At 41.6% G+C, this 13,960-nt stretch overlaps 2 protein-coding genes across 2 annotated transcripts in view; one reads left to right on the top strand and one right to left on the bottom strand.

Annotated features, from left to right (window-relative positions):
• rgs7a (regulator of G protein signaling 7a) overlaps window positions 1–7,178 on the bottom strand; it is a 33,661-nt gene extending 26,483 nt beyond the window's left edge. The window contains exon 1 of the mRNA XM_068741763.1: window positions 7,101–7,178. Coding sequence (XP_068597864.1) covers window positions 7,101–7,178 — 78 coding nt within the window. The remainder of the gene's footprint in view (window positions 1–7,100) is intronic.
• A 3,127-nt stretch (window positions 7,179–10,305) lies between these two features.
• LOC137895748 (ubiquitin-conjugating enzyme E2 D3-like) lies at window positions 10,306–13,454 on the top strand. The gene is made up of 7 exons (XM_068741253.1): window positions 10,306–10,447; window positions 10,927–10,990; window positions 11,385–11,416; window positions 11,751–11,828; window positions 12,055–12,160; window positions 12,855–12,948; window positions 13,040–13,454. Exons 1-7 carry the CDS (start codon window positions 10,424–10,426, stop codon window positions 13,083–13,085), a joined length of 444 nt encoding a protein of 147 aa, XP_068597354.1. The 5' UTR covers window positions 10,306–10,423; the 3' UTR covers window positions 13,086–13,454.
• Window positions 13,455–13,960: the final 506 nt, after the last annotated feature.

Genomic DNA, 13,960 nt, shown 5'->3' with positions numbered 1-13,960 from the left:
GCGTGCATGCATGCGTGTGTGTGGGAGAGAGAGAGACAAAGGGGTCTTTTTAGCAGATGAAAATGTGCATCACACATATGAATACAGATCATTTGGAGCAGTTCTGTTTGACTTTCATTATTTTTGCAGAATTGGCTTTGTTCAAAGACGCTCGGTCGTGACAGGTCGATCTCTGAGCCACGACTGCTTGTGGGTGACGGAGTCCTCATTATTGAGGGGACAATCGGGCCATCACTCCCAGTTACAGTTACATTACAGTCGATTTGGATTGAAAATGCCACATCGACTGGCTGTTTGTTTAGAGAGAGCGAGAGAGATCCCAATAAAGCTATGAATCACAAGTGAATCACTTCACACCAGAGTATAGATGACTGTATAGATGCACTGACAGGGTCTATATAGATTCCTATCCCATCTCTATTTTTTTTTTTTGCTGCGTGAGGATGAAAGCTGACTGGAGTGGCACGAGCTCCAACTATGGCTCTGATGACTTCAAAGAGAGGTGAGGGATGTGAGAGGAGCGGACAGAGCGACAGGGGTGAATGGATGCTTCACTGGTAAGGATGGAGAGGTACAAAGAGAATGAGACGCACATAGTGTGTCGGGGTGAGAGACACAAAGACCGGAGTTAGTGCGATGCGAGCAAGTATATGAGAAACATCAAAGACTTGAAACTGAACAAAAGAGGACTCGGGAGTGGGGCGATGGAGGTAGAGATGAGAGGGGACTAGAAATAGAAGAGGGCAAAGAGTGAGCACCAAAGCGACGGGGAAGCGGTGATGAAATAGACCTAGGACTAAGAGAAATATTGTCACAAGTCTAGGCACAGAAGTCTCGGCAAGTAAAAGCTTGCTTTGCAGAAATACTGCAAGAATACACAGACAATGGGGTAGTTTATGAAGTGTTCTGCAGATATAACCAGATTGAATATGCATATTTACTTTTAAGGGCTTATGAATTGTAGACTTGTGCTGTGGCAATGATTTTAGGCCATAATGAAATATAAAATGTTTGCAGTGGAGGGCAGTATCGCTCTCACGGTTCATTTTTTAAAATTTGACAGCTACATTCACACACTTTAGAAACACTGATATTTTACAATTAAATGTATTCAAATTTAATTAGGAGAAGTTAGGCAATTGTGTCGCAGTTCACAGCTCGCAAAACATAGTTCTGTTTCTGTCTATGAGAATGATTCTTCACAAGCATCACCCGTACCTGCTCTCTAAACTGCAGATGCACCAGATACACTGTGCAATGACAATTTCTACATTGTTTACAGATTTAAAACACATCTATCTTCAGATTTGGGTCACGGCTGGAAGAATAAAATATGGCACATGACGTTAGAGAATCGCATCGACGGGATGTGACGATATTTGGAAGAAATGCAACTTTAATAGTGATGCGCAATCAGTTTACAGGGTTTGTGTGATAAACAGAGACACGATGTCTGACACATGAAGGCGTGGGGGAAGGAGGCCCACAGGAATTGATATTTTGTGGATGAGGTGTGTGAAGAAATAAGCCCTCACAATAGACAACAAAGAGTGCGTTGGAAGTGAACAATTCATGGCCACATTTGCAATGCAAATATTGCATGTAGATGCGGGTGGGGGGGGGGGGGGGATGTGGAAGGCACCACAGATAGATATGGGGGTATTGATCCTATTGTCCAAGACTGGTAGTAAAAGGAACAAATAAGCATGATTCTTATCGGAATGACCAAAAAGATCTTATAAAGCATTTTGCAGATACCCCCCCCCCCGCTGCAGCACAACAGAGGGGCATTGCTAAGTAGGCCACTGTCATGTCACCCTGGCTTTATTCTGACTGAACATATTCAAGATGGCATTATGTTTAAACCAACTGCAAAATAACTGCATACGGAAAACGGCGTGAAAACGGTTTCACTGTCGCTTTTGATGCAGTTAGCTCATAGCTCCAACCAAAACAAAGCCGAGGATTTAGATGTTCAACAGCCACTAATATCATCTTATAAGAAATCAAATTGACAGACGTCCTGATACTGTCTACTGCGTATTTAATAAATCAGCTTTCTTTAATAAATTTCATTTAAAAGGCAAAAGTAGGACCCACAGGAATGACGTACTCACATAAACGTCACCCAATGCTTTCATCACAGAATGTTTTATAAAGACAGTGTTTAGCATTGATGGTATTAATAGAAGAGCTATCTATTTCACTGTGACAAGCAGTGACATGGCCAGGTGGGTAATAGTAGATTCAAGATTCAAGATACTTTACGATCATTATGCAAACATAATAAAATCGTGTGAAGGCCCACGGCTTAAGGCACACATAGTAGGATGAGATATACTAGAAAGACGCCCCCATCGACTGAAGTATGTGTCATTAATACCAGCCCCTCTAATTGCTGTTTAACTACTGATGTCAGCAAATATAGGCGAAACGGATTTGTTTGAAAATCACGACGCCATAAATGTCGATTTTCCATGCCAAACGCCCACATTTTCCCTGAACAGTGTGTGCAAAAAAAAAGGACATGCATGTTTTCATACACAGAACAAGAGATCGCCTTGGCTGGCAAGCTGACACGCAAAAGAGGAAGATTTCTGTCTGATCAGGCAATTATAGATTATTCCACCTCACCCGCCTTTTCTCCCTCTTTTTCCCAGTTTCCCTGGTCCTCTGATTGCAGACTGGGAGAGATAGAATGTTACGAGAGCCCTTCATTCTGGCTCTTAACGGCGAAAGAGCTGAAAACGTATTCATTTTCCTCTAAGTTATGAACAATGCAGGGTGGCTTGGAAGTAGTTTTGATGATGAGGCAGGCTGATAAGTGGTAGGTTTAACATATGCAGGGTGGAAAAATGCTTTCAAATGTGGAGATCTCAGCTGAACTTGTCCCAGTCAAACCCAAGAACCAGTGTCTTAAAAACGGCCACAGTTCTGCATCATTTAACGGCGCATTGCTGGTGTTGCAGTGAAGCAGAGGGATGAACTTGTTCCTGTGAAAAGACCTTTTCTACACAGCCAATTCCTCAATTGACAAATCAATAGCATGCAGTACCTTTGTACTGTTTGCCATTGCTGTTTGTTCACTGCTTCATTACTGAGCCACACTAAGGGCAAATGGTTCAAAGCCATGGTGCATCATTAACACCTTTTTCAAAAGTGTGAAGGACAGAGTTCCCTGAAGCTGAAAGCAGAGCGGACGCTAACGTAATAATCCTGGAGGGTTGTTACTGTGATATGTCAGTATGCCAAGGCTGTTTGCAGAGGAGCACACAAGCACCGTTTCTGCACAGCAAGCTGAACTGCAGCCGAAGCTCTATGATATAGAACCAACTGCATGTTTACCGTAAATGAAGATGACTAAAAGATCATTCTCATCAGGGACTTGTTAAATTCACAATTCTGCTGGATTGCGACATATATACTGTATGTTGGAAGAAGTATTGCCATTTTTATGACAGTGTTTATTTTATCATTTGACATGATTTAACAAAGCCCACAAATTACTTAATAGCTTGTGCTAAAGTGGCGCAACGTGTAATAAAAGTAGCCACGGGCTGACGCACTGTAAGCAATCACTTTAAAAAGGCGCGACATTCTGTAAGCTACAGAATTTATAGCGACATTCTCCGATTCCGACTGAAGATGAGTGTAATGCGCTGTTGCTTGTAGTCAGTGGGAAGCAGAAACAGAACGTAAGCATGCAGTGCAGGATTAATGGCTACACACAGAGGCAGAAGCCAAACGGAGTGCTGGAAGAACAATTACTGGATGCCTGTCAGCATTTCAGATTTAAACAGTGTGGGCTGGTGCCTCAGCTGTCGGATTCTACACCTCGTAAAAAGATTAGACTCCAGTGGTTACAGCCTCCTGGAAAGACCGTAATCCTAAAAATGTTTTTCATCTTGTAAGGAGGACTGAAAGTCACCTGAAAAATTGACTGTTATGATTCACTGTTTTCTTAATTTCTCTCAGAAATGAAGTGGATTTGTTTTTTTGGGGTTTTTTACTCGCCATTAAATCATTATATACAAACCGAGTAATATCCGTGTCAAACATTTTTGTTGTGCACTTTTGAAAAGCTTTGCATAAAGCTCAGTGGAGAAAAAATAATGGAGAAAAAGGTGAGCTTGTAAAGTCAAGTTGGGAGACCTGATTCCAACCTTCGGAGAATGAATGCGATGACTGGATTGAAAGCATAAATATTTTACCGGAACTACCACTGCTATAATTTTAATGCTATCATGAATAACATTTCCTCTTTCTTGCCCCTGGTGGAATTAAAACCAGCACAGGCATAGCACAACACCTTAACCGCTGAGGGAAGATGTTTCCTCCTCCTGCAGAGTCGTTACCAACATCGAGCTGTTTTAGGATTGCATGAAAAATTCAGGACTCTCTCGTATAGCAACATTTGTCCTACATACAGCACATGCACCACAGCATTTCTCATGGCTCACACATGTGTAGCAGGAATAAACTGAAACATACACAGGCTTCGCAGTCTGGTACATTTGATGATAAGCGCAGCGTGTTTGACGTCAGAGCGGCATAACATCACAGAGGCCTTTATGTGGCAAACCACCGACTAGGCTGTCAGGCATGCGATGCATACCAACTGGATGATGAGCACAGAACAGTTTATTGGCTTTTCGTTGACAAACCAGATGAGTTCTGACATCTTTGCTTGACATCATCCTTCTCGGATTCACGTGCATTGATACTCATTAACATTTCAGGGTCACCGATGCCTGCTGTCAACAAATCAGTCGATCATCTGGATAAATGCCATGTGTGTGTGTGTGTGTGTGTGCAAGCATTCACATTTTCATCTATGCATGCATTCAAGCACTCTGCTTGCGTGCATGCGTCCTGGAGGAAAAGACACATCTCTGCATGCATCTCTGCAGCAAACGAGTCAACACCTTGGCTCGCCCATCCATTTTCATTAGACGATAATGACAGCTGGAGGGGTGGACCGGCCTCAGAGAAAGATTGAGAGGGTGAGAGGATGGAGTTACGTTCCCACTGGACAAGCTATGAAACCGTTTCGGGTCCTCAGCTATGAAAGCCCCTCTACTCACATCACATAATCATTCTGCTGGTATGCAGATCTAAACTATCTAGTAGATGACCTCTTGCCTAACATCAGTTTGAGCACGTCTGCTGTGTGTTTTTCATCCTGATGCGAGCCACAAACGGAACACAGAAGCATGTTCCCCACTTCATAATTCACCTCATCTTAATGTGGCTCCCTGAATGTGGGCTGCAGCGCTTCTGCCAAGGTCATCTCCATCTGAGAGGTATTTGGGGCAGCTGTTCATCCTAGCGGTTATACACACGGAGAGTTTAGTCATACCAACTCCGGAGGCACAATTACATCCTCGCTTCCTCCACCAAGCCCTTTCCGCACCCTGCAGCACTTTTAGGTCGGTCAGCACAAAGAGTCAAGCTGTGTGGTCGACTGGTGATAAATGATGACGTCTGAAAACTTTGTGAAAGCTGAGTCCGGACCACAATCAGCACGTCAGCATTGTGATTGTATGACGAGACCGTTGATGACTTGCTCTTTGTTGTTCCAACTTCAAATCGTTGTGCAGGATTGAAGCATCCGAAGCATGTTTGCGATGTGTTGTTTTACTTTTTACATGGAAGTGTTGCTATGCAAAGATTTTTAGACAATTACAGGAGAGCAAAATAAAAACCTTTTGGTTCGTTGGCCACATGTTGAGTGCAGATGAATGCGGCCGCTTCTGTTTTACTTCTAAATTATAACTCGGTATCCGGAAGAAATTGTTTCTCTTGTTATATTTCAGAATCAAAATCTGCTGGAGCAACAAAGACAGAACTAGTTGCATCCTTTGTAAGAGCATCAAATATTGACTTGAGGTCTTTACAGCTATTCAATTACATCTGATGTCTCTTCCCATCTCCTTCTATTGATTCGTGAATCCTGCTTTGTTGATCATTCACGATCCGTGAAACCAAGTATGCAGAGAAGCTACCTGGTTTGTGTAAATACTTTTCAGCCTCCCGCAGTCAGCCTGGGATGCTTTTAATTTGTACTTTCTCAAAATTAAGAGGAAGGACAGATTTTAGGATTTTAAGAAACATTCTAGTTTATGAGACTGTCATCTTGAAGCTCCATGCTTCTTTTCTACTACAACCACTGAAACACTACCAGCAAGTCTTTCCCCACAATGGCAGTAATAGTACTTAACCCACCATGAGTGCTATAAAATACCATCCATCTACAATATCAGTCTTAGCATATCCTCGTCCTGGCGTGCAGAAGCCATCGCAGATGGAATGGGAGCATTCGCTGAAGGGTGAAGAAAATGAAATGAAAAGATTCACTCAACGCTTGAATCATCCACAAGTACAGTAGAGTGAGAACACGATCACTTCACTGGTGCGTCTGAGAGCCAAGGGAAACAGTGGATTATTGCTCACACGCATCCAGCTGTTGCCGCGCCGATGTGACACCATGGACATCATTTTGCATACATTTGCAGGGTGGGTGAGGTGAATTTGGCATTGGATTGTATGTGTAATAAAGTTACATATGCTGCGGAGATTATGTTACGAAAAGATCTGAATGCTTAAGAAGTTAACAATAATAGCATGGCCAGAGAACAGAGATGCCTCACGGCGGTAACAGAAGACAAATCAGTGGCATATTCTTTCAAATTCTATCCATATTTCACTAAAAGTGTGTTCAAGTTCCAAAAATAAAAACTATGGTTAGACTTAAAGTCCCTGCAGATTATTATATCATACAATATATTTGATGTTTAGAGCAGTACTAGATTAAGGTACCGGTATCTCAGTGGGGGGCCCTCAATCGCTCAAATTCTCCAACGCAGGTTTTTACCGTGACAAAAATACATTGTCTGCGATGCAATGATGAGCATCCGATAAGACTTTTCCTTGTGTGTGTGTGTGTGTGTGTGTGTGTGTGTGTTTTCTGTATTGTCTTATCATTATGAATTTCCATTGCACAGCACATTGACAGAGTAAATGTATGCATGCATGACTCTTGCGCACACTCACTTTCACAAACACATACACGTGCAGTCTAAAAATAGCTGCCGCCTTACCTTTCTGTAGACTATCATGTTGGGGGACTCGTCCGCTACCCCGTTGGTGCCCTGCCCTCCACTGTTGGGCTGTGCCATGATCCAGTGAGTAAATCTGCCACAGGAAATGTCAGGTGCTCCTGCTGTGGACAGAATGGATAATCATTTGGTTCTGTCAGAAGTGCAACCTTAACAACGTGCATATAGGTGGCTGCCTTGCTCAAGTGGCATTTTTGCATGGAAGAGATGTTTCTGATCGGCTATACGGTGTTCGTGTCTCACAAGGTCTCGACAAGGACGTTGCAAGAAATACAGCTTGTTTTTTTGTTTTTTTTACACAAAATGTCCATTTCTATTGAATGGGGGTAAAAGTTCAACTTGGAAACGACTGGCACCGTGTCGGCCCATGTAGAGCAGAAAGAGTGATGACATTTCACAAATGGATTTTGACACCACAAGCATTCGGCAGCGCGTCCGAGAGTGCTACATCACACCTACTCCCTCATATTAACGCTGCAAGCGAGGTGAAGATCCGTAGCCTGACAACGGAGATGCAGTAAAACAACACACCGAGGCTGGAGGAGGAGGAGGAGGAGGAGAGGGACTCCTTTACCATGTGCAGCTTAGAATACATGCATCCGATTAAAGCAGCCACAACGTGCACAGATGCAACGGGAATCCCGTGCATGCCACAGCTCCAACAATCCTTCTGCCCCTAACGACACCACACGACGGTCTTCTGGAGGTTTAGTTTTTCTGCAACACTAAATAGCCTATAGTGTGCAGCCCTGCTCTGAGCATGCGGACGTCAGCCCCGCTGTTTTGTCTGCACGCCAATGTCCATTTTCAGGACCCTGGACAGCTGCCGCTGAAACGGCCGTGCCCGTCCCGCTTCTCAATCAGCAAAAACCGCGTAAATGCACAGACAGACAAACAGCGATCGGTCACTGAAGGGGAAGCAGGGAGGGGAGATTACCTGAAATAACGCGCAGCCCGTTGCAGGACTCCTAAATCCTTGCAGTGGGGGGGGGCGGGGGCGGGGGCGGGGGGGAGCCTGGTCCTTCGCGTTCAGTATGTCAACTGGCAGACATAGGAATGTGAGGATTATTCATTTGCAGCGTGTGGAGGCAGACATTCGGTGAGTACTTGGTACCTCTGCCGCTTTCTCGCCTCTCCTCCTCTCCCAAACGATGCTCAGAAGCACAGGCGCGCCACCTCTGCGCGCCGTGAACGCGCACCGCTCCATGGCCAATCGAATGGCAAGAACAAATTGTAACCCGTTTAACAGACAAACGCGTTTTGTGTGTGTGTGTGTGTGTGTTTATCTGAGTGGAGACATTAATGTCACGTTTGACTTTTAGCAAAGCGTGCAGGTCTACGATAAAAAAAAAAAAAATGCTTTAATCTAGACTAGAGAGAGCTTTCAGAATGGTTCATTCAAACAGCCGATGACAGGGACGAAAAAACAACAGGGGTTAAAATCCTGCTTGGAATTACAATCCATTCACATGAAAAGACAAATGAATGCTATAATAAATACTTCACGGATTATATTTCAAGATATTATAATGTGTGCACAACAATAGCATACAACAGTCGCTGGCAATGAAATTATTGTGTCACAGGCTCCCTCATCTAATGCCTAAAGATAGATAAAATGCAGTTAAGTAATAAGATTTAGGACTAAAAACCGTTTTAATAGAATAAACAAAAATTTGATTAAAATAAAATATATAACACAATGTGTAATTTAGCGGTCCTGCTGATGCAGAGCATTCTACAATGGAGGAGACTTGTGGGTTGAGGGATGAAGATGTCTCTGCTGGTGAGGACCAGGATGTAGCGCTGCCGTGGAATGCAACATTGTGCAGGTGCTGTGCTGAGCAGGCTTCACCACCCTCTGTAAAGCCTTACGGTTGAGGGTGGTGCACATGCCGTACCCGACAATGATGCACGCGAGAGGAAACTTTCTGTGGGGAATCTTTAGAGGCTTCAGAGTTTTCTGGATTCTTTGTAGATCCTGCACAACTTGAAACTTGTCTGAGACTATCAGGATGGGCCCAAATGAGTGTAAGATCATCACAGGAGGTTTACAATGATGTCTACAAACCCTTCACATTAGCAGATAATCTGGGTTGAACACTGGTACTGACAACACTTGCAATATGAAAGTTATAGAGTTTTGTTAACAATAAATGGTCAAATTATAACAAATAAAAGACTGTCAGACATGCATGATATCAGACATGGCAAAGCATTGAAGCGTACCGGCGGGATGAGTTATTTTCAGCCTCAGTGAACACGGGTTGCAGAATATTTCAGTGCTGATATTCCAAAAATGAGCCTCTTAGCAAGCAAGTGGATGTTGAGATATCTCTGTGGAAAGTAGTGTGTCAACATTAGTTTTCTCTAAAGCCCAAACTAATGCGATTTCTATATGAAACGTGCATGGTGTATTCACGGAATGAGCTAAGAATTTGACATTTTTTTCTGATTGGTTGAAATATGTGACCCTACTAATGATTTTAATGATTGTATTTCCTCTAGTGTTACTATCCATATGTTCTTTGCTGTGTGATCCTAATCCAGATGATCCACTCGTTGCAGATATTGCACAAATGTACAAAAAAGGCAGAATTAAGTGAGTACAAAAGCCAGAGATTTAAACTTGAACTGTAAATCGACTGGGTTTTTTTCCCTAACTTTTCTTTAAAGTGTTTTTTCTTTTTAGGTACGATAAACTTGCCAAAGAATGGACTGCGATGTGAACACCTCAGAAATATAACACTGGTTCTAATTAAGGTGTTTTATTTAGTTGGGACACTTTCTCTATTCTGATTTTACTTGATTGATTTAGCAGTTTTCTTTTGTGGTATATAAATAGATTTTTAACATTTGCTAAAACGTCTTAGACATGATCCACATCCTGTATACAAGATGTGGTACATTTTAATGCTTCAGTTGACAACATATAGTATGAAAGAAAGATTATGGGCTCAAAAAAGGAAATTATAGAAATGTTTGCTTGTGAAAACATAAAGATAGTCAGAACAGTATAAACGTCCAGTCAAATTGAACAGCTTTAATAATGGGTGCGATCAAATTTCCATTATTTCCTCGACTGTCTACCGATTTATTTCAGGGAGCGGTCCCTTTAAATGATTTGAGAACTCGAATTCCCACAATGCATTAGCGTTATCTCTATCGTTCAACAAAAACACGGAAACAAAAGAGATAATCGGTTTGTCGAACATCAGCGAGTTCACATAAAGTGAGCGTTACAGCGTCTGACAGCTGTCACTGCGACCGCCGCGAATCTAAGAACTTCGACGGAAGGATTGGCCATGGCTTTGAAAAGAATAAATAAGGTCGGAGGGAACATTTAATTTAGATTTATGAACAGAAAGGATCGGAGCGATGCGGAAGTGCTGTTAGCGTTAGCTGAAGCCGGTCACTTGCCTGTTCGGCATTTGTTTGCTAACCAAATTAGCTTGGTTGTTATACTGATGTTTTCCCAAATGCCTTAACGCTTGGACATCAAACGTTAAGACTGATTTTAATCACTTTTGTTCATGCCAGCCCAGAGGTTGTATCGAATGCCCGTTAGCCTAGCTAATCAATGAAAGTTCATTGCGTCAACTTCGTTGTCAGTTCAGCCTGAACTGGCCTAACCTTATTGGATTGCATAAGGTGGGTTTTCCCAGTTCGTGTTTCGTCTTAGTTTTCCGGGTGTTAAATGGTAATATTGAAAACATCTGGCAAATTGTTAACGTCGTTGGTGAGTTATTGGGGGAAACAACGTTGCATTGCGGCGTGAAGCGTCAATGGTTTACATTTGTTTTTACAGGAATTGATGGATTTAAAAAGCGACCCTCCTGTTTCCTGTTCAGCTGGTCCGGACGGAGACGATAGTAAGTGTCAAAATACCCGATGATAAGCGCGAGTGTGTAATTTTCGTACTTTGATTTTAACTTGGCGATTCGTATCCTGTCAGGCTTCATCTCGGAGTGGCGCAGTGCGCGCATGCGCAGTTCGTCAAACGCATATGACAATCTTTGTGGCATCCAGAGCCCCATATGGGTCTTGTGTCTACTGTAATTCTTGTTGCACCGCTTTGCGTTTCACAATTTGTTGGCTTAAATAATAAGAATAATAGTTATTATTGTTATTATCATTATGTTAACTGGTGTGGACCAGGTAAACTGCCATCATACCGTTCATGTGATTTATCTTCTGTTATATTTCATCAGATTTTGGCTTGACACAGGATAATTAAATGTTTTTGTTTTTGTTTGTTTCCTTTAGTGTTTCAATGGCAGGCTACCATCATGGGACCGGTGAGCCTTTTCTGGATTAGTTTAATAGATTTGAATTCATTTACTTTATTTGTTTATTCAAACCAAGATGTTTCTGGACTCTGTAGACAATAGTGTTTTATGTTTAGCCCTTTCTATTCAATATTGAGAGCATAGACTGGAACAATAGCCCAGCATTCTACTGAAGCCTCTGGTATTTATTAGTAAGACAATAGCAAAAGGGGCAATAGCATTGTGTCTTAATGTAAATGGTTAGGAAAAACTGAGCCAAATGACAGTCTAAAGGAATATTGTTTTTCCCCAAATGGATACAGGAACAGGCGTGGGTTAACGGCCATTTATCCATCTCTTTCAGAATGACAGCCCGTACTGTGGAGGAGTATTCTTCCTTTCTGTCCATTTTCCCACTGACTATCCATTTAAACCACCAAAGGTAAGGTTGTTTTTTAATGACTGATTCAGAATGATGAATCACCAATACTGTAATAGACATTTAACTACACGTCTACATGTTAAGAAGTGCATTTATTAATAATCCATCATTAGAAATGGTCCCTCTAGTAAGATCCAGTGTTTCCTGTGACATAGATTCAAACCACCTTCTGATGAAATCACAAAGAAATTCATTTTGCTTATAACAGCTCTGATTGTCATTTTAGGTTGCCTTTTTGACAAAGATCTATCACCCCAACATAAACAGCAATGGCAGCATCTGTCTTGACATCCTGAGGACACAGTGGTCACCTGCACTCACGTTGTCAAAAGGTAACTAACATTTATATTTAGTCTGTATATAGTATGTCAAAGCAGCATTTATCGGAACTAGTTTGTTCGAGCAGAATGTTGGAGCGTTGGGTAGAACATTACCTATATTACCGTAATCAACGCATATGAATATAATAATTCATTTCCAAACAACGTGATGCCTCTCAGTGGGTCCAAGTACATGCATTTATGGCCGTAAACCAGTCTTTCACAGGTTTTTTTGCCTATAAGTTACTACAACATTTAAAGTCTACAACCTTTTAATCCATAAATTAACCAGTTTACTTATGGATTATGCTAATCACCTTTTTTTTGGTCATTCTACAACTACTCACAACACAACTAGGTTTTTTTTAATATGTTAAAAGTAACATCAGTAAATCCTTAAAATGAAACTTTCTCTCAGACTATCAGGATGGGCCCCAATGAGTGTGAGATGATCGCAGGAGGTTTACAATTACGTCTACAAACCGTTCACATTACCAGATAATCCGGGTTGAACTCTGGTACTGACAACACTTGCAATATGAATCTGGCACAAGTCTCTAAGGCCCAAATGAATGGGATTTCTATATGAAACGTCTTGAACCAGCGCATGGCGTATTCACGGACTGAGCTAACAATTAGACCTTTTGTTCTGATGTGTTTAAACCTGTGTCCCTACTAATGATGTTTATTCTTTTATTTCCTCTAGTTTTACTATCCATATGTTCGTTGCTGTGTGATCCAAATCCAGATGATCCACTCGTTGCAGATATTGCACAAATGTACAAAAAAGACAGACCTAAGTGAGTACAAAAGCCAGAGACTTAAACTTAAAATGTAAATCAACTGCATTTTCGTAACTTTTCTTTATTGTTTTTTTGGTTTCCATTTTAGGTACGACAAAGTTGCCAAAGAATGGACTCGGAGGTATGCAATGTGAAGACAGGATTTATCCTTGAACACCTCAAAAATATGATACTAGCTCTATTTAAGGTGTTTAATTTGGTTGGGACACTTTCTCTATTCTGACTTTACTTGACTCAATTGGTTTTGCTGTTTTCTTTCTTGTAAGTAGTACGATTGTTCTTTTTATCATAATAAATATAATTGTTAATATAATGGTTATTATGATATTGTTTTATTTAATATTAAATGTCTTTTTTTTATTATCTGTTGTGGTAATGGTAAGATGGCCTGATTGTGCATTTATTTTTAATGGGTTGGATGAGAATATTATGAATTTATTAGTCAAAATATTCCATAACAAAAGTAAATTGTTTCTTGCCGACATGCATGAATAAACAGAATTTCTGCTCAACCGTGCTGCATTATGTTAATTGCATATTATACTTTGTACCGCCAACTCCTCTTTTCCTTCCATTCAATAATTCACATCTCCACACGGGGGCAGTCTTACACGTTTTAACCACGCACACCTTTTCAACTTGTGTTTTATAGATTCAGACCCATTCATTGCTATTCACGAGGATGGGGGCTATTATGGTGTATTTCCTATACAAAGATTAAGCATACGTCATTTAAACTCATAATAATTACTTAACTTGTGTGTGTGTGCGATAAAACAGTTTGCATGCACAGCAGGGCGCCATACTTCTACTCCACAGGTAGAAATAAATCTCGAGTTAATGAAGTTTTCACGTGTCCCGCCACTGTTTCATGTACTTTGTCAGAACCCAGGGGGGAGTCAGAGGCTCAGGGGAAGTGTTTCTGGGAGGAGTCCTATCCCCCCCCCCCCCCCCCCCCCTTTGCCGGATGACACGTGAAACTTTCTCGAGGAGTTTTCTTGGAGTTCTT

This window comes from Brachionichthys hirsutus, chromosome 7 (assembly GCF_040956055.1).
Source record: "Brachionichthys hirsutus isolate HB-005 chromosome 7, CSIRO-AGI_Bhir_v1, whole genome shotgun sequence".
Taxonomy (NCBI): Eukaryota; Metazoa; Chordata; class Actinopteri; order Lophiiformes; family Brachionichthyidae; genus Brachionichthys; species Brachionichthys hirsutus.
This window is presented reverse-complemented; position numbering and strand designations above follow the sequence as displayed.

Bases quoted from the DNA above. Each gene is read 5' to 3' on its own strand.
- LOC137895748 (XM_068741253.1), top strand. From the start codon at position 10,424: ATGGCTTTGAAAAGAATAAATAAG. The intron at 11,829-12,054 runs GTAAGGTTGTTT...TTGTCATTTTAG, and splicing joins ATCCATTTAAACCACCAAAG to GTTGCCTTTTTGACAAAGAT. The intron at 12,949-13,039 runs GTGAGTACAAAA...TTTCCATTTTAG, and splicing joins TACAAAAAAGACAGACCTAA to GTACGACAAAGTTGCCAAAG.